The sequence below is a fragment of the Bombus affinis genome, chromosome 7, assembly GCF_024516045.1.
Source record: "Bombus affinis isolate iyBomAffi1 chromosome 7, iyBomAffi1.2, whole genome shotgun sequence".
Taxonomy (NCBI): domain Eukaryota; kingdom Metazoa; phylum Arthropoda; class Insecta; order Hymenoptera; family Apidae; genus Bombus; species Bombus affinis.
Genome location: NC_066350.1, coordinates 13,496,451 through 13,517,364, shown reverse-complemented (window position 1 = coordinate 13,517,364; position 20,914 = coordinate 13,496,451). Strand labels below are relative to the sequence as shown.

Sequence of the window (20,914 nt, the reverse complement as noted above, 5' to 3'; positions counted from 1 at the left end):
GTAGCCGAACTAAGCGCAAACGTTTCATTTTTTTTTCCGTTTTTGCCTAACGTTTCCTCTTCAGAGATCAGCAGTAATCATTACACCCTATTTGAAGTACACGAGAGAAAATTATAATAAGTTTGTATTTGTTTATCTTCTAACTTCTAAAAAGGACTAATTTAATATGAAGCAGTTGAAACAGAAGTATTTTGGTATGACCCGAGAGAGTCGAAGATATTTGTGAGAATTGTATAACTAAAACTTATTAATAGTTTTTAAATGATCAAAAAGGTGGTAAAGGCACGCGTTTAAGCCGAAAATCAAACGAAAAGATAGCTCGGATGGTATTGAATTTTGTATTCAAAATTGGTATTGAATTTTGTATTCAAAATTCAATACCATCCGAGCTATCTTTTCGTTTGATTTTCGGCTTAAACGCGTGCCTTTACCAAAGGCAAAAAAGGCAAAAAAGCAAAAAAATACAAAATTCAATACCTCTGCTACAAAAGTCGGGAAACGTGACTTATCATCATTTTCATCCGTGGACTTCGAATTCCTTTCTATACCATTCCTAATTTGGCCACCTATCTGTCATTACTCTTTCATTCACTAACGCATGCGCACGATTTAGAATAATCTTGACTAATCATTAATTAGTTAAATATCACAATCTATGATAAGAAGTCCGTAAATATATGCATAGATATACGCCACCATACGCGCTATGCTGGAAAAACCGACATAGCGCCACGACGCAAATTAGAACCGACAGTTTTACAAAAATAAATTGTCTCGGGTGGGATAATAGTGAATGGTGGTTGGTGATGAATGGTTTACCTACTATATTCGGGACAATGTGTACGGCTTTGCTAAACTCATCAGCCATAACTCGACTGACTGAAAGACTCATCGAATCTCCCTTTGAAAATTTCGTACGAGCTTACAAGAAGCTAAAGATTGCCTGAACGAAATTTTCGCTACGTGTGCTGTTGTCGTTGCCTACGATCCAGTGGAAATTTCTTCACCGATTAAACGGAACCCGCACACACGATTTATCCGTCGAATTTTTCTATTTTTTGTAAAAAAAAAAAAAAAAAAAAAAAAAAAAAATAGAAATCGTGGCATTAAACCGGAATCGCTGGATAAATGCGTTACACGATGTACACAATTGTGCAATAGAATATACGTATGTACGAGAACAGAGGGAAGCAGAGAAGACTAAGAAAATATAGAATAAAGAGAAGAACAAAAAAGAAGAAAAGAAAATAATAAAGGAGATACAAATAAGAAAAGATATAAAGGAAGTATTGATGATGGTAGGTAGTGAGGTCGTATATGTATATATGTATATATGTATATACGTAAAAACGTTGAAGAGATCGTGATCGATAAAAAAAATATATATATATGTATAAATGTATACTATGATCTATGTATGTACAAGATGAGACCCTCTGTACGCGAACCGCAATTTAATTGGAAAATAAGTCGAAATTCTACGCGCAAGATAGTTCGATGATCGGCCGCTCCGTGTCACGACTAACTACGATTTACATTTTTTTTTTTTTTTTATTAAACGTATTTACAAGAGGATAGCTGGCCGTAAATGATTAATCCGTCAAATTGATTATTTACAAAAAAAATCAGGGCTGACATCTCAAATGTCACTCAGCGGCGTCTCCTAAAAGAAGAAAAAAGAAGAAGAAAAAGAAAAAAAGAACAAACACTGCTTATTGAACCTTTTTAGCTACTCTTCCTACTAAAAATCGTTTGTCAAACTTCCTGTACAAAGAAAAGAAAGTTTCTTTCTTTCTGTATTTGTTGCTTGGTCACGTAATCCTTTACCCTTTTTACAAGCACACATACACACGGGATAATCGCCTAAAATTCGATGTAGTTTCATTTCACTTATTATCATCGTCGCTTCTTTCTTCACTGAAAACCTCTATTTTTAACAGACAAACACGGACAGTGTGACTTATTTCGAACGCGTCAAACGCGTTTTCACACTGTTTCCTTTTTCTATTATTTCTTCCTCCTTTCTTTTTTGTTTCGAACGGACTGCCGCGCCGTCGGGACGAGGCACAGCGATCAGAATCGAATTTATATATCGGCCTGCTCCGCGAGAGATGTTGCAACGATCTTCGGCGCAAAAAAATTAATTTTGTGAAAAAAAACCATCATACTCATATATGTATTTCAGTCAAAGTTCTCTAATATCGACCTATTGCCAATTTAATACTTGACGATGAGGCTGGCGTTGCTATTGTCGCATCACTCGGTGATTCGTACGTTCTTCTGTGAAAAGTACAAACAGAAGCATCGTTGCGAGATACGAGATGTTATTTCGTTTTCCATCTGCCCTCTTGAAGCAACAGTTCAAAGAAGATAATGATAATGTTCCAGGAACGTTAGACAGCGATTTCGTAAATCCGACGAATCACGTCCGTAATATGGTTCTTCCTTAATCAGTCTCTATAGTATGGTAGAAATGGTTGCAAAGTAAGTATCGAGAGACAAACAAGAAAATTTGGTACGTGCTTCTGTTTTCATTTGCGGAACCCCGTTTGTTCCAGTTGTACGCGTATATCCCCTAAAGTGATAATGCGATTAACCTGTCTATGAACCTGCGATGATGGTAATTTGTTGTTTCGAAGGAAACGATCGTCGCCTGGCAGAATAGAGACCGACATTGTTGTACAAAATGAGAGGACCGTAGATTTGTAACTATCGTATGTTCCTGCTCGAGATATTTCATTTCGGCAGGGAGAACGAAGCATGCAAAAACACATATATCGTTATCATGTCAATTCCACGTATAACCAATTAATTGCTCACGTGTCTTTTTTTCCGTCGTGCGCATGCTCATCACATCGAAGTTCACCGCGCATCAAGACTTGTCCCCTTCTCGACAGGCTTCAGACCTAGACCATCAACGACGACGGCGACGAGGACGACCATGAAAAAAAGGATCTCGAAAAAAAGAGGAGGTAGACAAACGCCCATGGCGTACGGTCCTCAGCCTGGAGTGGGTGGGGTCTTATGTCAGTGAATATTAAAGTTGTACTGCTTACGGCTGGACGAAATACGAAGCCACCGACTTACAGCCAGTGGCTCCGGGTGACAGTTCGACCAAGATATATCCCCGAAATGAGGATAAGGCGAGGACGTGGTCGTAGCCTCAACCTGTATCGCCGTGGACAGGTCCTGTTGATGGTACTCGTGTTTGGTCCTCTTCGACTGTAGTTGCGTAACAGGACTCGAATGAGTCGCGTGATTCAGTCTCTTTCCATTTATCTGAGTCGCGTGTTGCTGTTCCAGCTGTTCCAGCTGTTCGAGTTGATCCATAGATTCGAATAGCAGACTGGGCATGGATGATATAGGAGAGTGGGCGATATTGTTTGAACGTGGTATTTCGACCAGCAATTTGGATTTATCCTGGTATACAGGGGAATAGATGGTCATCGCCGCTTCTGGATCGATGTCCATGGGTGTTTCAGCCTCGAGAACCGTCGTGACCAACGGCGGTTGCGTACACGTGGCTGGCAGTGATGCTGGCACCGGTATAGCTGGGGATGCTGTGCTCGGTATCAGCGTGGCGACCGACGACGTCGATTCCTCGTTATTAGCCGGTAACGGTGACAGCGATGGCAACACCACGGATATCGGCGCCATCATCGAGCTCGATTGTGTCGAACCGGTCGAGTTCACTAGCGACGATTCCAGACTCCTCAGCTCCTCGTTGACGAAGTCCTCTTCGAGCTTGGTCTAAAAAAGAGAAGCGTTGGCGACTCGCAATAAGAATCGTAGGGCCCATACGAGGTGTTGGCGTTTAAGTGCCCAAAAGAAACCATGCCTTACAGGTTTAGTGGAGCCATGCGGGGCCAGACACCGATAAAGCAAATCAACAGCCTGCAATAACAAAAACAGAAAACAGGTATCAACCGACACCCTACTGGCGGGCAACTGTTCGCAGCTGACTCGTCTGGCTCGTCGATCGATCCATGTTTGTCAGCCATATTATTACTTCTCTTTCTTCAGTTCTTTTCTTTTTCTAAATCCTTCTTTTCTTTTTTCTTTTTTATCTTTTCTAGGCTCGCTATGTTCCGTCTAATGCGTCTTAAGAGATCTACGAAAGCGAACGATCTTTGGGTATCGACTGATACCTGACACCTAACGCCTTCTAAAGCTCGAAAGATTAAATTTCGACGGGAATCTACAAATATGAATCTGTAGTATCGTTTCACCTGTTATTTATTCCAATCTAATTTCTATTAATTCTATTCGTTCTCTACTTCTAAGCGATTGATTCGATATATCTCACGACGATGTTTTTTAATTGAACTAACGTAACAGATGGCCATAATTGATCGATAGTTACGGCCCTAGGAAGATTCGTACATTTCTTAAAGACGCTACGGACTTTTTAACGAAGAAAGTTTGAAGTTCATAGACTGCGACTTACAGATTTTTCTTTTACTTGAAGCATTGAAAATCAAAAATTTGCGACTATTCTAAAAATTCTGAACGTCAGCTAATGCTCACACCGATAATTACCCCAAAGTTAAGGTGAATGAACTTTATTTCGTGATTAATTTTACTCCGTAAATGAAAGAAGTATTTGGAATAAAAGGGATTCAGAAATGAATCTGAATAGAATAAAAAAGAGGTAAATTACTTCACTGTTTGCATAACTTTCCAATATTTTCATCATAAAATATCGAGAAATGAAAGTTTCGATGTACAGACTACACGTTACATATCGATATTACCAGATCATGCATAACTATTGCTTCACAAAAACAAGATATAAAAACAGTAAGCTACCAATATATTACCAACATATATTTTCAAAAAGAAAAAAAAAGAAAGAAAACTAATTAGAATACTCGTCGAAGCGAATTTCCCCTCGAAACAATACATGATACACAATATACCTAACAAAATTACATTGCACGATTGCGCGACAAAGTACAGACGTCTAAAATACGTATATCCAAAAATAACAATCTTTCAACATACAACAAAGAGCGAATTTTCTTTCAATCCAACGAGACACAACTTTCATTTCCAGTCAACCAAACTAGGAGAACAAAAATTACTTCAAATGTTTCTAATAACTATTACAACCTATTCCCAGAAACACCAGAAACATCTACAGTATGGAATTGACAATACAGCATTACTAACTCATATAATATATATAAAGAAAAAAAAAAAATAATATAATGATAAAATAAAACAATAGGATTTCGCCTCGCGAAGGATCATCACACTGTACACTCTTACTAAGGACATACCACAGAAGGGAAATCGGAGAATAAAAAAAAAAAAAAATACAAAGAGAAACAATATAGCGATACGTTGGCCCTTACCTTTGGCAGTGGATATGTGTCTGGCAGCGATAAAACGGGTGGTGAGCTGGGGGTTTCCGCTTCGATGGTCAGGGCGGGGTTGGTGGGCGTTAAGGGGTTCAAGTTCGAGGTTCCAGAGGACACGGTCACTGTACCGGTCACAGTCACTTTTGCCGGCCTGTTCGGGACTTCCTTCGAGGCACGATGCTCCGCGAGGAGTTTGTCAAAGGTTTTACTCCGACCGATGACTGTCCGCCGCAACGAGACCGTATGCGCTTTGCACGTAAGCGACCTGGTGCAAGGCTTGCCTGTTTCCTCGTTCCACACTCCACAATGTCGATCTGGATCGTACTCTCGATCTTTGAGCAACGATCGATCGGTTTTGAGTCTCTTTCGACGAGGTTGACTGGTCGCTGTGCCAGGGCTTTTCACAGGACTCGAGCTAATTACAGTTCCTGATCCAGAGTTCGATGTTTGAACAGACGATGGTAACGACTCAAGAGGCGATCGAGGTGACGATGAGATCGGTATTGATGAAGATGACAAATTCGTTGAGATGCTCGGCTGTTCCGTGTTCCGTTTCACGTTCGTGTGATTGATCTTATTGCTCCCGCTATTTGAGATCTGAGGCGATGACTGCGTCTTTTTCAGTTTCGACACCTTGCAATAGGGCGTCTTCAGTGGAGTTTTTACGACTGGAGTGGAGGGAGGTGGAAAATTGACCGTACCAGAAGGATGGCGACTTTCTGTGACAGAATATCAACAGTATTATGTAGTATAGTTTATGCAAGGTAGATAAAAAGTTCTTAGATAAGCGATATTTTTTAAAAGAACGTTTTAATGAGTCTAGTTACTTGTATTTTTTTCTGTTTCGCTTAAATGACTTATGAGCAAGATATTATGTATGAAAAGAGTAAGTTATCTATGAAATACTTATGTTTCTTGTATGTTTAAAATTACAATTGCTCCCTCAAAATAAGTAGAATGGATTTTACTTGATATAGAATTAAACGTAATACTAATATTTGAGCAGAAAGAAGAAAAGTATAAAACGACATACCCATATGTTGAATGAGAGCCTGTGGTTTGACTATTGCATGACAGGTTTCACATACTACCGTGTAAAAAGCATCTCTTTCAGGACAAAATCCATATAAATCAATGTCTGAAACAACAATTGTCTTGTTAGAAAACAGTTACAATTTCAGTCTCTAAATAATCTCTACTATGTTAAACTTACCCTCAGCTGAAAGCCTCGTAACTGAACTAGTAAGTTGAGCATCTGGTTCTTCATCGCCTGAAACAAGTCAAATTTTCTTATGGATAATATGACAAAGTAAACAATGCATAATATAAAGACATTTCAATAACAACATCGTTAACTTATATGCAACACACAAAATGTATTATAAACGTATATCTTCAAATTAAATATTTGACGAAGAAACTATTAAAAGGATTATATACCATGATTAATATTATGCTTAAACATAAAGTTCACGTTCATTATATTATAATTGTATTTACCCTGTTAAAAAAGATTTAAAAAATCATAAGATATTGTTAGCTTCATATCTACTGAATTTTATCCTTAAAAGATCATTTTTCATTCATTCCCATCAGTTTCCAAGCAGTAATGTGAAATAAAAACACAAACTTCTGGGTAAACAACTTTTATTATGTTTATATTTCTTACATGCATAATTCTTGTAACAAAAAAGTCTTATAAGAGAGAACAGAGCACAAATATAATAAAAATACAAGTGTACATATATTCGTTCGAGAAAAGTCCATCAAACAGCGCGAGTTCGGTCGAGATCGTTTCACGAAATTCAGTGATCCATGCTAATGTATTATTTCTATATGCTCTAATCTAACGTTTCGACGCTCCATCATTTTCACAAACGGGTTTTACCACGAATTACATAATTGTCAGTGGAAAGAGCCAATAAAATACGCGCGATCATCTACGAAAATGTCAACCGTGATTAGCGCTGGACAATTGTTGACAACCGTTTTAAATAAATGCGTGTCAATGCGGGCCCTAACGATGCCCTGCGTCAAGTCGACAGACAAAGGAGCATCGAAGTTGAGGTTAGGTACACGAGCTAGACGCTCGCCGTCGTCACGGTTTTAAACCAAACGAGAGCAAACGAACGAACATTTTCGATGAGATTCAGCGCACTTACTCAACGGCTTGTCTCGTCCGATTTTTTCGATCCAGCTGGACCAGGGCTGGCCGTGAAAGAATGTTGGGCTGTCACTTCCCGACATTGCCAGTGGCGCTCGCGTTGTGAATGAAACACGATGCGATTTCTCGTGTATATAGCGAGGCGAAAGTGTTTTGGGGCCGGGCCGCGTGGACTGTCAGGTGCCGCGGGTCGCGTACGGTCTGTCTCTTTCTTAACGCGATAAAACTTTAAATACATTTGCTCATAGAGTATACGCGTTCTCATATACGAGAAAAATAACCTACTGAACTTTCGAAATTTTGTCTGGCAAGACCCTGTCGGCTAACATCTTTCACGGAGCGATATATTCTATCACTTCTCTCGCGTTTGTACGCCCGAATACGAGTAACACGCTTCAGCGTACCGCACGCACGTAAGGTTATTACTGTGAGATCCGAGCACTTGCATTGGACGGACTAACGTGACGTCACCGACGAATAGTCAGCTACTCGTGCGCAACTCGTTTGGACCAATCAGATCTCTAGATTTCTGTCCTATCTCGTCTCGTCGCGATACCTTATTGGCGATTCTGGCTTGCTCAGCAGGTGGATTGCAAATTTAAAGTTTTTCAAGTACAGTAGAATTTACCACGTTTAATTACTATCTTTTTATTCCTTCGTAAAAGACACAAAGTTTAAAAACGATATTACAAACGCTCCCTTTTCTCTCCTTATATAAAATAATGATATACAAAGACATTGATAATGATTCGAAGCGTATTTTTACTTCGACTATTGAAAATCATTGGATATTTAATCCTGTGTCGGTAAAGTAACTGTATCGAAATTAAGTCGTACAAAAGATTTAATTTGACTAGCAAAATAACGACGGCAATGTACGTCGTCTGAAATTAAATACGAAGCAACGAAATTCGAAATATTTAACCCGCGAAAAACGGTCTCTGATTCGGTTGCGTTTCAACTGGTTGAGCTCTATTTTTTGAGTCACCGCGGTGTTCTTGAATTTGTTGCCAATTTATAAACCAAAACGGTTGTTTTTCTCTCGGCCAAGTTTTGATTCGATTTACTAAGGCAACATCTCCCATAGCGTCTACTGGCAAATCTGGAGGAATCGTTGATGTTGTGATAGGAGTATTAGGTGCTGCAGCTCCTACTGCTACTGGTAGCCCATTGATATTGTTTACATCGATTCGACTTCCGACGGTTTCAGTAGTGGCACTAGCTACTGCTGCTTGTTCATCCAGATACTGTGGAAGGACGCCAGGATATGGCTTGCTACTTCCAGCATAAGTTGGCCTCTGCGATTGGACCAAAATAAAGGTGGTGAACAAGATTACTGCGTATTTTATCTGTAACGATAATTTTCGAAAAGATATTAAAAAAACAAAAAAAAGATATTTGAGTCGATGCTTCTATTAATGTTGTTATTTTTATTAGTCCAATTTTGTAAAGTATATTTTACTTACCATGATGTTTTAAGTAAATATCTTAATAAGTCACTCTTGTAAGTACGTATAGATATTTCTCTGAGATCGGCAAACTAACCGTTCGATTTCTCCGTTGAAACTAATCTATTCAACGCGATGGAGTCTCTTGTATATAAATCCGCAGATACCGGATTCCCCACCACGGAACCGGTCGAGTCATACGCATCGATGAGAAACCGCCGTAACTTCCCGGGCCCATTCCCTCTGATGCGTGTACGCATCCTATAAGATACGAAATCGACGTCCGGGAAATTTCGCACAATATCACCGTCAATGCCTGCCTTTCCTACCAGCACTAATTTCTACTTTCGACGATGAACTGGATTCTCGTGAAATCTTCCTCGACACGCATACGGAACCGACAAGCGAATTTGTCGAAAATATCTTGACCTCAAAGTATGAGTAGATGAAATTGTCGACTTCCTTTGATAAGTAAAGATTTCGAAGGAAACATGAGAAGCTTTTTTTACGTTTCAAAATTTTCTACTTAGGTTTAACATAATTTTACATAATTAATCGTTTTCTGTTATTCTCCACGTAAACAACATTGCTTCTAAAATATTTTCATAACGAGTTAAGACTATTAGTAATTTCTCAACTTTAAAATTGTTTAGCTAGGCTTAAAAGAATTTGATATAAATTAATTGTTGTTTCGAGCATATTTTCCAATTTATTTATATAATGTTTGAAATAAAAAGATTATTTGAATATATAAGAAGATACAGCGAGGATTCTTGTACAATATGGAAAGTTAGACGATGTTAAAACTGCGGAATGTTACAGGATCGGTAACACAATCGACTTCTGATTCACACGACACTTAAAATTACAAGGCTTTTGTTGTATCCGAACAATTGCCATCTTCCATCTACACATCCATCTATATATATGTGTATATATGACGGAATGTTAATATTTGTCTGTATGAAACGTGGTAATGTTGCGGTTTCGTGGTGACATCATACACAATTATATACACAATTTTTCGCCTTTCAATATTTGATACGTAAAAAAGCAAAACTACAGAAAAAATCTGAGATTTAAACGTTCATAATAAGTATGAAGAGATTAATACGTTAAATTAAGTGCAAAACGATATTTCTATTTTTGTACTCATATTTTATTCATATCTCTGTAAAAGCGAACAATATTTTCAGTGATTCCCACCACACAGCGTGCGCCGATAAAATTGTATTAATTTGTAATGTCTGCCTTGATAAAGAAATTATCTCGAAAGAAATAGTTCTTCGTTCGACGATAATCCGAAAAGATGGAATTGCGCATGAATACGTCAGAGGTTAAAAAGAATCTATGATATAAATCTCGTAGTGCATTGGACCGAAGATTTTTGTTCGCGTGTGTATAAACTCCTCCAATCAATAAAGTCAGAGTTATCGTCCGGGTATAATAAAATGTCCACGATAGCCATGGGAATACCAAAAACGCAAAATATTATAATACTTAATTCAGTTATTCCACGCTATCCATAGCGATGGACCGTTGCGTAAATGTAAACACAGGTTTCAATCAAATACGATAAAATCTTTGACAAAATTTCCAAAATATAGTATAATTTAGTTTTCCTTATAATCAGGCTACATATTTTTATGCAATTTGTTTTGTCTCTGAGGATAAATAAGAAATAATTTAGATCATTTCATTTAGTAAATATTCTACTTCGAATATCTTGTTATAGTTTTGCATATTATTCGCATTCTAAGCATTTTGAATTTATGATAAAAATTTATAATACCCAAAAATCCGTAATCTACTTATATTATATACAGTTAATGAAGATTGAATTTTTTAATTGCAACAATCATTTATGACTACTATAAATAAACTATCAATAAGTTTCCATTGAATTATAAAAACAATGTATCTGTACATATTTCGTTGAATTTCTTCTCTTGTTTTTTTGTTTCTGTGATGGTACATTGCTGGCGCGTGTAGTGAAAACGTATGGAAGGGGTAATGATTTTTATTGTCAAGGTCTAGAATGGCTACAAAGTCAACATCTACCTCTTACTCATCTTGTGGAGAAGAAACGAACAAGGATCACTAAGATCTTGTAACGGTGAAGGTGCTTTGGATTTTCCCCATCATTATACCAAAGACGTTCATGCATGTCTGTGAAAGATGGGATCTACGGAAACATATAATTTAAAAAATATTTAGCCTTTATAAAAATATATAGCAGCTTGTATAATATAACTCTATTTAAAAGAATTTCAAGAGAATTTCAAATATTACAATATACAAAAATGTGTGCCAAAAATCGTGATGGAAGGATGGGGATTCACTGTGGGGATTCACAAGAGATATATAGCGTGATAATCTTTGATATAAGACTCCGTCTTCGACAAAATTAACTATGATGTTTCGTCAAGTATGTATACGTTTGAGAGATAACGAGAGTCGGTTGGACTGGTTTTCTTTGCATTTATGTACTGTTCGATAGTATACGCAGAAAGGGGGTGATTCCCCATGTAAAGGAAATCGACAGTGTGGAGTGACGAATTTTTATATAAGACTTGGTTTTTTCGAAGAAATCAACTATGTGGTTTCGTCAAATATGCGTAAGGAGATAACGAGAGTCGGTTGAACGAATTTCTTCTGCCAATCAGTTGAGTACAGAATACATACTTGATGGAAATTCACAGTCGATTTTCTTTAATACGAAGGCTTATATTAAAAATTTTCATTCTACGTTTTCCACTTACTTTCGCATGCGCAATCATTCCCTTTCGATTTTTAGCATAATTCTTGGTACATCCTGTATCTGGAAAAATGAAAAAAGAAAAGGAAACGTTACATAAGATATTTTGACTCGGAAGGGAAGAAGAATATTTTGCATATTTTTTATATTTGTACGCGTTATATGAATACAGTGGAACTCCGTTTATATGAACTCCGCTTACATATACGAAGGAAATTTTAGTAGTGTCTGGTCGTCTGAACTTCAGCTGAGCTCCTATTCATCTGAACTACTGCCGAGCACAATCCACTTATCTGAATGTCTTACTGTGAGATGTAAGCAATAAACAGTAGAGACACGTGTTATTTGACACAATCTCTTGCCTCGCAATCGATACAAGTTTGCAGCATTATTATATATTTAAGCGCAAATATTTCGTGGAATCTTGTATAAATATAAATTGCTATTAACTGAACGAAAAAGTCACGATCGGGTAAAAGTAGACGGGTTTCTGTTATATGAGCGACCTGATTATACGAACCAACTTGTTCCCTAACAGGTTCATATAAGGCGTTCTACTGTACTCTGCATTTTTGCACACATTTAAATTCCCCATAAATAATCACTCGCAGTTTACTCATCAGCCTTGAATAACAAAGCTTAAGAGAATTGGTTCTTCACTGATTACAGAATGTATCTATAATTCGCTACGATCGTTTGTTTCTTAAGATGACGAAGCACAATGTTTCTGATTCATATGTACACGTAATAAGATTTCTTCGATCGATACTATAATTAACGATAATAAAATTACAACAAAGGTTACAAATTTCATGCGAAATGGCTGGACTACGCAATAATGAAGAATTTTCTCTTAATTTGATGCAAAACTCAACATCATGGGTATTACACGTTCTATTGGTGTAAATGGGTTTTCCTATGAACTTTGACATTTACAATTACGCTTACAATAAAGCCGATTCCAATCGACAATCCATAAATAAGGCAAAGAGTGAGCAATGTTATTGAGCGTATAAACAGATTACTATCTAATTTACAGCATTCATTACGAATAATCGTCCGATATTATATGCATTGCATTCGTTAAGAAATATGAGTTGTTACTAGCCAAAATAAAATGCTGCTTTTATCTATTGATAATTGGTAGATTGCGGATATTTACGCAAACTTATATTTTTATAAAACGACTAAAACAAATGTGTTTCATCTACTAAATATGCATTAGAATAAGTACTGATTCTTCGGTATTTTATATATTTTTGCGTATTATACGCGTTCCGTGTACATTTATGTACTTTAGAAATTTTCATAAATGCATAAAAATTCGCAATCTTATAATTAGACTGGTGTTTTGTATGTGTCGTTGAAAATCTGCTCTCTGAGTTCAGAAAAATAGTGTTTGTTTCATTTATAAGGAGAGTACGTGTTCTTATATCGATCATTTGTACGACCACCGAAATGTAAGAATGATAAAATTCTATTATTCATCAATACCAGTTTGACGTTTCAAAGAAGTCTTAGAGGACGACAAATTTTCCTCCAACGATAAATGGAATAATATAATGCTTTATTCTAAAAGCGTTTGAATTTTCACACATTTGTTGCAATGAGCAAATAGTACGTGTTCGTGAAAATATACGCGATTTAATTAATTCGCAAAATCTCTTGGGTTTATCGAAATTGTAATACATTTAAAAATATACATATATAGATACACAATATATGTCGATGGAAAAAGTGTCGTGCGATTTAAAGTTTTTGCAAAAATGTTTTATATATAATTTCCAAGATAATATTTTATAATTCAAGATTAATAATTCATTAGGATAATATTATTGGTATCCAATTCTAATTAGCATCATCATGACGTAATATATTCCCACATTTTGATATAGGTTACAATAAATTGTTTTGTAACATACGCGTAATAGCTTTTGAACCACGTATTTTATCATGTCTACGTCATAAACAGAGTATAATTTAAAATTCACAACTGCAATTTGTTATATAAACTAGCCTCAACTTCCTGCAGCTACTTGTTCATCGACCGATGAGTATCTTGACCGACACTTCTCAATTTTATTTTTGAATCACGAGATGGCTATAGTAACTATTGTTCAGGATGATTCCTTCATAGAAGAATAATTCTTGACTTTTCTATTCTATTCTTTATAAACTTATTTATGAATTAATATCTATACCAGTATTAATTTGAAATATGATTAGTAAAAGGAAAGAGAATTAAAGAAAATACGATTAGTAAAGAAAAGGAAATTCATTATATTGCAATATTTTGACGTGGATCATTTTTATTCTGTTTTTAGTCAATGTTAATGATGCAACATCATTAACTACATCATCATTGACTAAAGTATAGACATGATATTATTATATGGATCTTTATCTTTCACGTTCTGAAATACCGACCTGGAAGAAATCATATTTCTTACGCCCTCTATGATTTGCTACGGCGGAAATAGGAATTAAAATTAAATTTTATTACTCAACTATGTACAACATACAGCCAATAATATACATTCACTATGATAAAAACTAAATATTTATCTACTTTACCTTACTTTATCTACTGAAATACAATGGAATTCCAATAATTCCAAACATAATTGTCTATAACTTAATCATGTTACATACTAATTGGATACCTGTTACACGTGAATCGATCAAAAGACAATATAAGTGTATACGTACCTCCATCTCCGTTAAAAAAAGTTAGATATTACCAAACGTTCTGCATTGTCACCGTTAATTGTCACATTCGTTACATTCTCGCGTCTATTCTTTCGAAGTTATCTTCGTACTTAACCAATGATCTGCACAGAATGTAACCAAAGATTTAGGACTAATGTATAAAGCTGAAGCAATTGTGTTAAAACGAATAAATAATCAAATTCAAATTTAATTAAAAGCTTATAATACAAACTATAAATGATACTAACATTGAAATAGGCTCGATCGACGACAGACAAATAGAGAAAGTACGCAGAACTATTGAATCTCGCTATAAATATACCCTATAATAAAGTATTAAATAAGAACGTATTAGTTAAACAAACCTGATTATAGTCGATAGAAGACAATAGATAAATACTACTACGTCGTTGAAGTTAAAGTCACGCAAAGACGATATATCTTAACATCACGCTTTTCCATAGTACAATGACATTTCGCGCCAAAACATCGCCTAACTGACTTCTGATTGGCTAGTGCGGAACGACTTCTCATTGGTTTAAAGCCGCGCACAAAATTGAAATATCGTATACCGCGAAATTTGATTTAGTCGACGAACGATGTATAGCAGTTACAGCGTAGATGCTTAGAAGAAGTTTCCAAAATTTGCTATCTCCTTCATATTTACACCGATAATATTAATCGAATTTAATTTATCGCTAATCTTTCTTTATCATTATTGTTATAATTAATTTATTACGGTGGATATAACATTCCTCTTTTATTAAATGAAATAGTATAAGTAATTAAAATAATAAATTAATCAAAGTAATATTTAATATAATCCTATATTATTACAAACTAAAGCAGACTTCAGTAAATGTATAAGATTTATATTCTAGGCTTTGCTATTCGAGAAAAGTACGTTTTATTTTACGAGTATAACGGGTAAATTATTTTAAGGAAAATAAAAAAGAAAACAATTGTATTTTAAAAATGCATAATACGAAATTTTAAGGATAATTTATTACAAAATATATTTTATTCCATATTTAGATAAATTTATTTCATCTTAACCCGCTCCTCCATTTATCTATGAAAAGATTCACCACTGAATCAATAGCCCCAGGCCTGAAAAATTTTTATACGACTCTGCTGATCGACCGCTTTCGGACAATGCGCATGCACCGTTCCGTTTCTGGATGGGAAAATGTACATATGAATTTGAAAAAATGAATAAACCCCGGCAGTCAAGAAGAGAAGGACTCGCATAAAATTAAAATCGTGAACATTTTAAACTCTCAGCTTTGCGATTCAAACCGTCACGTTCATATCACAAAATACGGGTTTATTACTATTATATCATTTTATGACATATTATATCATTTTTGATTATAGTAAATACTCATGACACAATTATGAATTATATAGCAAATAATGAGAGTTAATTGCCTGCAATCGCGATTATATTTTTATATACATAATTAGGGAACTTATAACATTATTAGGAACTTATTGATTTTCAAAATTGTAGAATATCAAATTCAAGGGAAAACGTTTGAGACTTTTTGCTAATAAAAACTAAATACTATATTTTGTCTAAATGATTGTAGTCCTCAAAATAATTTCCATTTGTAATTTATAATTTCTATATTTACTATTGGAAGCTATAATAATTTATTAAAGTAAAGAATATATACAACTTTTCTGTATATTATAATATTTCTTCTAAATTGAATAGTAGAAAAGTGTAAATTTAAAATGTTCATTATCTTTTTAATTTTTGCCTTGCATATTGCAATTCTGTTCGTTGCATAGTGTCGCTATCTCTCGCAGCTCGTAGTATTTTCTATAAAGTATTACAGAATTTTCCATAATTGCTCGAAAGATCTTGCTGATAGAAAAACTATATTAAAAAATTCTATTCTTCCAAATAGAAAATGGATAGAAACGGAAGTTTTATTATATTTTATGTAACATTTCACAAGTCTTATAAAAAAAAGTTAGTCCTATTTCTTTTTATTTATTTTTCCACTCACTCTTGTATTTTTTATTTTATATGTATTTTAAGACAAAATAATCTTCAAGTAACATCAGGAGTAAAATCAATGGCGCATTTTATTTTTAATAGAAAGAATTTAAAACGTTCGATTCAAACTGTTTAATAAGCAAATTAACTTGAAATATGCTGCAATGACTTAAACGAGCTTAGAAAATTGAGCCATTTAAGCATGGGCCAGTTTTCTTGATATTTACAGAAAGCCATCATTGTTTCGTCTATTATTGGGCTAGTTGTCGACGTCATCTAATTTAGTGTTGCAAACGAGATCATTGCTGCTGATCAACGCGCTAATGACAAAATTACTCTCTTTGTTCTACAAGATAAATGTCACTTTCAAGGTCTTTGCCAACGATATCCCACAATTTTTCTCAACTTACCTTTTTTCTCATTTTTCTTACTACCCTATAACTTTTCCTTTCTACACGCTCTTCTTCCTGATTACTTAAAAAGATTATATAATGATGTGTAATTCAAAATTCAAATAACAAACTTGTTCAATGCATTTAAATTAAGAAAATGTATTTAATTATTACAATATTATTTGTTATTTAATATTAGAATATCTAACGATTAATTACTATGTATTATTATATTAATTTCATTTTTATTAAATTCGTTATTTCAAGAATTCCCTACGCGTGAATTTCTCCCGTCTTCCTACCACGTATTGTGAAATCATACAAATCGTCATCCGATGTATAAATCATGGAACTTTGACAAACTGTTGAAACCCTAGGGACTATCAAACTTCAATCACGCAATTAATACGCTTGTTAAATATTTGTCCCTGTATACGTTTGTCCATCAATTAACATGCTTCACTAAATATTAGTCTAATTCTGTTTAATTATATCTTTCTCTATTGATTCTACGTACATCAAATTGTTAAACCAACAAGTTTGTATATTTTTATTCGCGGACAAATCAAATATATTTCAAGACCACACGAGAAAAATACGATGAGACTATGATCACGTTTTAATAGAAGATCAATTTCTAAATTCACTACGCTGTCGATCAATTCTATATCGCCTTTCTCCAAGTTTCATAAGATTGTAGCATCTAGATGAAATAAGAAATAATAATAAAAAATCATCGAGTAAATTCGTGACATTCCATTTCATCGTCAGAATGCGGTTTCGATAGAATTTAATTTACTGAAAAATATTACAAATGATATCTGTATTGCAAATAAAATCGCGTTAACGTAACGTTAGTCTTTAAAGAGTTAAAAACGACACGAATTATAAGAAATTGATAAAATGGATGTATTATATCACGTTCTTTCTGTAAGTACAAGTCTTGATTTGCAAACGTACGACATAATCGAGAGGCACCGATCACTTCGGAATTTGAAGAGATCGGTGATAAAATGGTAATTCGTTCGAACAAATTTGTTGTTCTGTCTATGGATGCGTATTAAATCGCACGGCGTCTATTTCGCGTCAAAGCATATAAAATCCTGGTCTCTCTACCAAGGGAGGAGAACTTCGTTTGAAACCGAACAACGACACCGACCACACGGCATGAACTTTATTCTAGTGCCGCTTCTCCTAGGTCAGTTAGGTCCCTCGATTGCATGTTGTTATTATACTCGTGACCGGTTATCGTTGGTATCGTCAATGGTTCACGAAGGACGGGTCAAGCCAGTTGCAACGATACGTTAACACCGTTGACACCGAAACTCTCCCCGTTCGATTCGTCGATTATGTCAAATTTCTTCGCGCCCCTCGAGGACCGTGCGACCTAATTTTTAACCTAGTACCTTCGATCTCGGTTCCATCGCTCGCGATATCTCATCCTCTGATCTTCTACCGTCGTTAATTGTATTTCCATTTTCTGATCCCTAACGTTCGAATTCTAACGATTCGATTTTATATTCGTGTAGAAATTTATCGTTTGTAATCGATTCTCATAATCCAATGACCCGATATAGTCTAGTATCGTATCCTGTAACCTTTGTATTCCATCATTTATCCCGTCTTCTAATTTCTATATTCCTATGCTAACGATTCGATTCTGTATTCCTCGAGATAAATTCATTATTCATAACCGATTCTCATAATTACGATCTAACGATTTTAATTCTAATCTAATAACTCTTACCTCTACATTTCATATGCCAATCTTTATATTTCAATTCCAATGATTCGATTTTTATTCGTAAATAATTCTATCGTTATTATTAACCAATCTTTGTAATTGCAACCTAACGCCTCTAATTCTACTCTAATATTTCCTTTGCATTCGTACATTTCCTGTATTTTATTTGCTAATCTCCGTATTCCATCGTTTAACGTAACAGTTCAATTTTTGATCTGTTTTACTATATCTGTTTTGCAGGTGTTCGCGTACCAAGCGACGAGAGGCTATGGTAAAATGGATCAGAATACACCTTCGATGCAAATTTCACGCCACCATACACGGACCAAGGGGAATATATGGGGTTAAGTATGTCGATTACGCTAAAATGCCGATCTAAGGAACCAGATGGGTTACAATGTCGCTACGAAGACGTCAAAATTACCAAATTCTCGTTAAACATATTCAAAGTGGATGCTGTCGTTCCATTTAAAGACGCAACTTATCAAGAATTTGATTTCGGAAACGAGACTTTCGAGTTGGATTTCTACGACAGGGGAATTAAAGAATACTTATTCGAAGAGAAGAAACATCTAATGTAAACAGACATCGATCGATAACGAGAATAAGATCAGTGCAAAAGGTGGAGAAACTAGAGAATTCGAGCATGGGCAAGTGTTTCGTCTGTTACGAGCTTTCACAGAAGAACGTGGATGATCGAACGAACAAGGGGCAGTTTCAGTTTATTTGATTAGCCGATCAAACGATGGACCGTGACATCACGAAAAAGGTGCATTTGAACGATTGCGTTCTGCGTCCGATTTATAAGTTTGAAATTAGACGCATGTATAGCGTGGCCCTTCTACTATCCAAAAAGGAACTGGTACGTGATGATTTCATATTGTATCGACAGAATATAATGTATCCTACGATGTATCATATAATGTTACAACAGAGGTTCAGTTTTTCAAAACGAATATTCATTTTTTTCTGGAGAAATGTTTATACTCCAAGCGAAATGTCAATTGTAAATTTCTTTAAAGCGATTTTTTTTTTTTTTTTTTTTTTTTTTTTTGAAGAAGAAGAAGAAGAAGAAGAAGAAGAAACTGGAGCATTTCATTCGGCCATTGCGCGTTTAGAATAGTAAAAACATTGGACGTGAATATAAACGAGGATCTATTTATAATAAAATTACATTAAAATACATTATCAGCGAACATTCATATAAACTTATTTATTTATTTTTCTCATTGTTTTTGCTACTTATTTATTTCGTTCTTCTTCTTCAGCAAATAAACCAACGCTCACGCAAACCGTCGTCCGATATATGAATCCATCGAACTGTTGAAACCCCGAAAATCATCAAATATCAACCACGCAATTAATACGCTCGTTAATTATTTGGTCCTTTACATGTTTATCCGATAATTAACAAGCTCTTTCATGCGTCTAACGTATTCTACATAATTCATATCTTTGCACAATTTTGAGTAAAAACACTTAAATTGCAATGTTTTAAAATTCTACGTATGAACTTCTCAGACGTCAAACTGATAAATTCCACTTCTTATTAATTTTCTAATTTCGTTGCGTAAATATACGATTAATATTGAATTTTTGACAAACAAATGGCTTATTTACATAAGCTAATAGATCGCGTTTAAACAATTTAGAAAAACAAGAATTCAGTGTCAGTAGTATCATCGCTTTTGTTCGATGTGGCTTAGAACAAAAAAGGAAATAAAAATCGTACGTTTCAATGATTCCCCGGTTAGGATTAGGTTTCAAGCTAACAAGATAACGAATTTCATATCGATCAATATGACTTTTTAATTTTGACTCAATCAAAATCTCAAGCCTCGATAATTTCAGTTTTAAGAAATGTTTCATCTAAATAAATCGTTTATACCGTTTCGTATGAAATTTGTTCAGTTGTTCACTTGTCATAAAAGATTGAAGCGTTTCTTCGCTACTTGACTTCTTCGAACAGATAGTTGTAAGAAATACTTTCACCTGCCTTTTTAAATGGTATTCGAAAGGTAAATGCTGTTAAAAATGCGAAAGCGTGGGACAGCTCTGTCAGAAATCGAGAAACACGGAACATCGGTATCAGAGATAAAAAAACATCGAAGCAAATTTGTGTACTAGTGATCGATTCGAGAACGACGGGAACGTAGACGGTCGTTGACATGTAAAGTAATTGCTCGGCTAGTTTCGAAATGGCGTGTTAACAGGTTGCGGGAGGGTCCCTTCATGGCCCCGATTGGAACTACTGTATCAATTCTCTAAGCTCTATCGCCGGCTGTGCACATATACCTCTACACGCTTTATTTTCCAACTGGAAAGAGA

At 35.1% G+C, this 20,914-nt stretch overlaps 2 protein-coding genes across 5 annotated transcripts; both read right to left on the bottom strand.

The window, feature by feature from the left end:
• Positions 1-1,070: 1,070 nt before the first annotated feature.
• On the bottom strand, positions 1,071-14,913 carry LOC126918204 (ataxin-7-like protein 1). Of its 3 annotated transcripts, XM_050725886.1 has the most exons (8): positions 14,808-14,913; positions 11,936-14,564; positions 11,738-11,796; positions 6,577-6,633; positions 6,397-6,501; positions 5,358-6,082; positions 3,844-3,894; positions 1,071-3,750 (listed from the first exon to the last, which is right to left on the bottom strand). In XM_050725886.1, the coding sequence occupies exons 5-8, from the start codon at positions 6,398-6,400 to the stop codon at positions 3,028-3,030; spliced, it is 1,503 nt and encodes a 500-aa protein (XP_050581843.1). In that variant the 5' UTR covers positions 6,401-6,501; positions 6,577-6,633; positions 11,738-11,796; positions 11,936-14,564; positions 14,808-14,913; the 3' UTR covers positions 1,071-3,027. The 3 variants fall into 3 exon arrangements, with proteins under 3 accessions (XP_050581843.1, XP_050581841.1, XP_050581842.1); XM_050725884.1 differs by lacking the exons at positions 11,738-11,796; positions 11,936-14,564; positions 14,808-14,913 and adding an exon at positions 7,526-7,655; XM_050725885.1 differs by lacking the exons at positions 3,844-3,894; positions 11,738-11,796; positions 11,936-14,564; positions 14,808-14,913 and adding an exon at positions 7,526-7,655.
• Positions 6,994-9,153, bottom strand: LOC126918221 (uncharacterized). Of its 2 annotated transcripts, none has more exons than XM_050725915.1 (2): positions 8,994-9,153; positions 6,994-8,876 (listed from the first exon to the last, which is right to left on the bottom strand). In XM_050725915.1, exons 1-2 carry the CDS (start codon positions 8,994-8,996, stop codon positions 8,448-8,450), a joined length of 432 nt encoding a protein of 143 aa, XP_050581872.1. In that variant the 5' UTR covers positions 8,997-9,153; the 3' UTR covers positions 6,994-8,447. The 2 variants fall into 2 exon arrangements, with proteins under 2 accessions (XP_050581872.1, XP_050581873.1); XM_050725916.1 differs by having other exon boundaries at positions 6,994-8,825; positions 8,994-9,113.
• Positions 14,914-20,914: the final 6,001 nt, after the last annotated feature.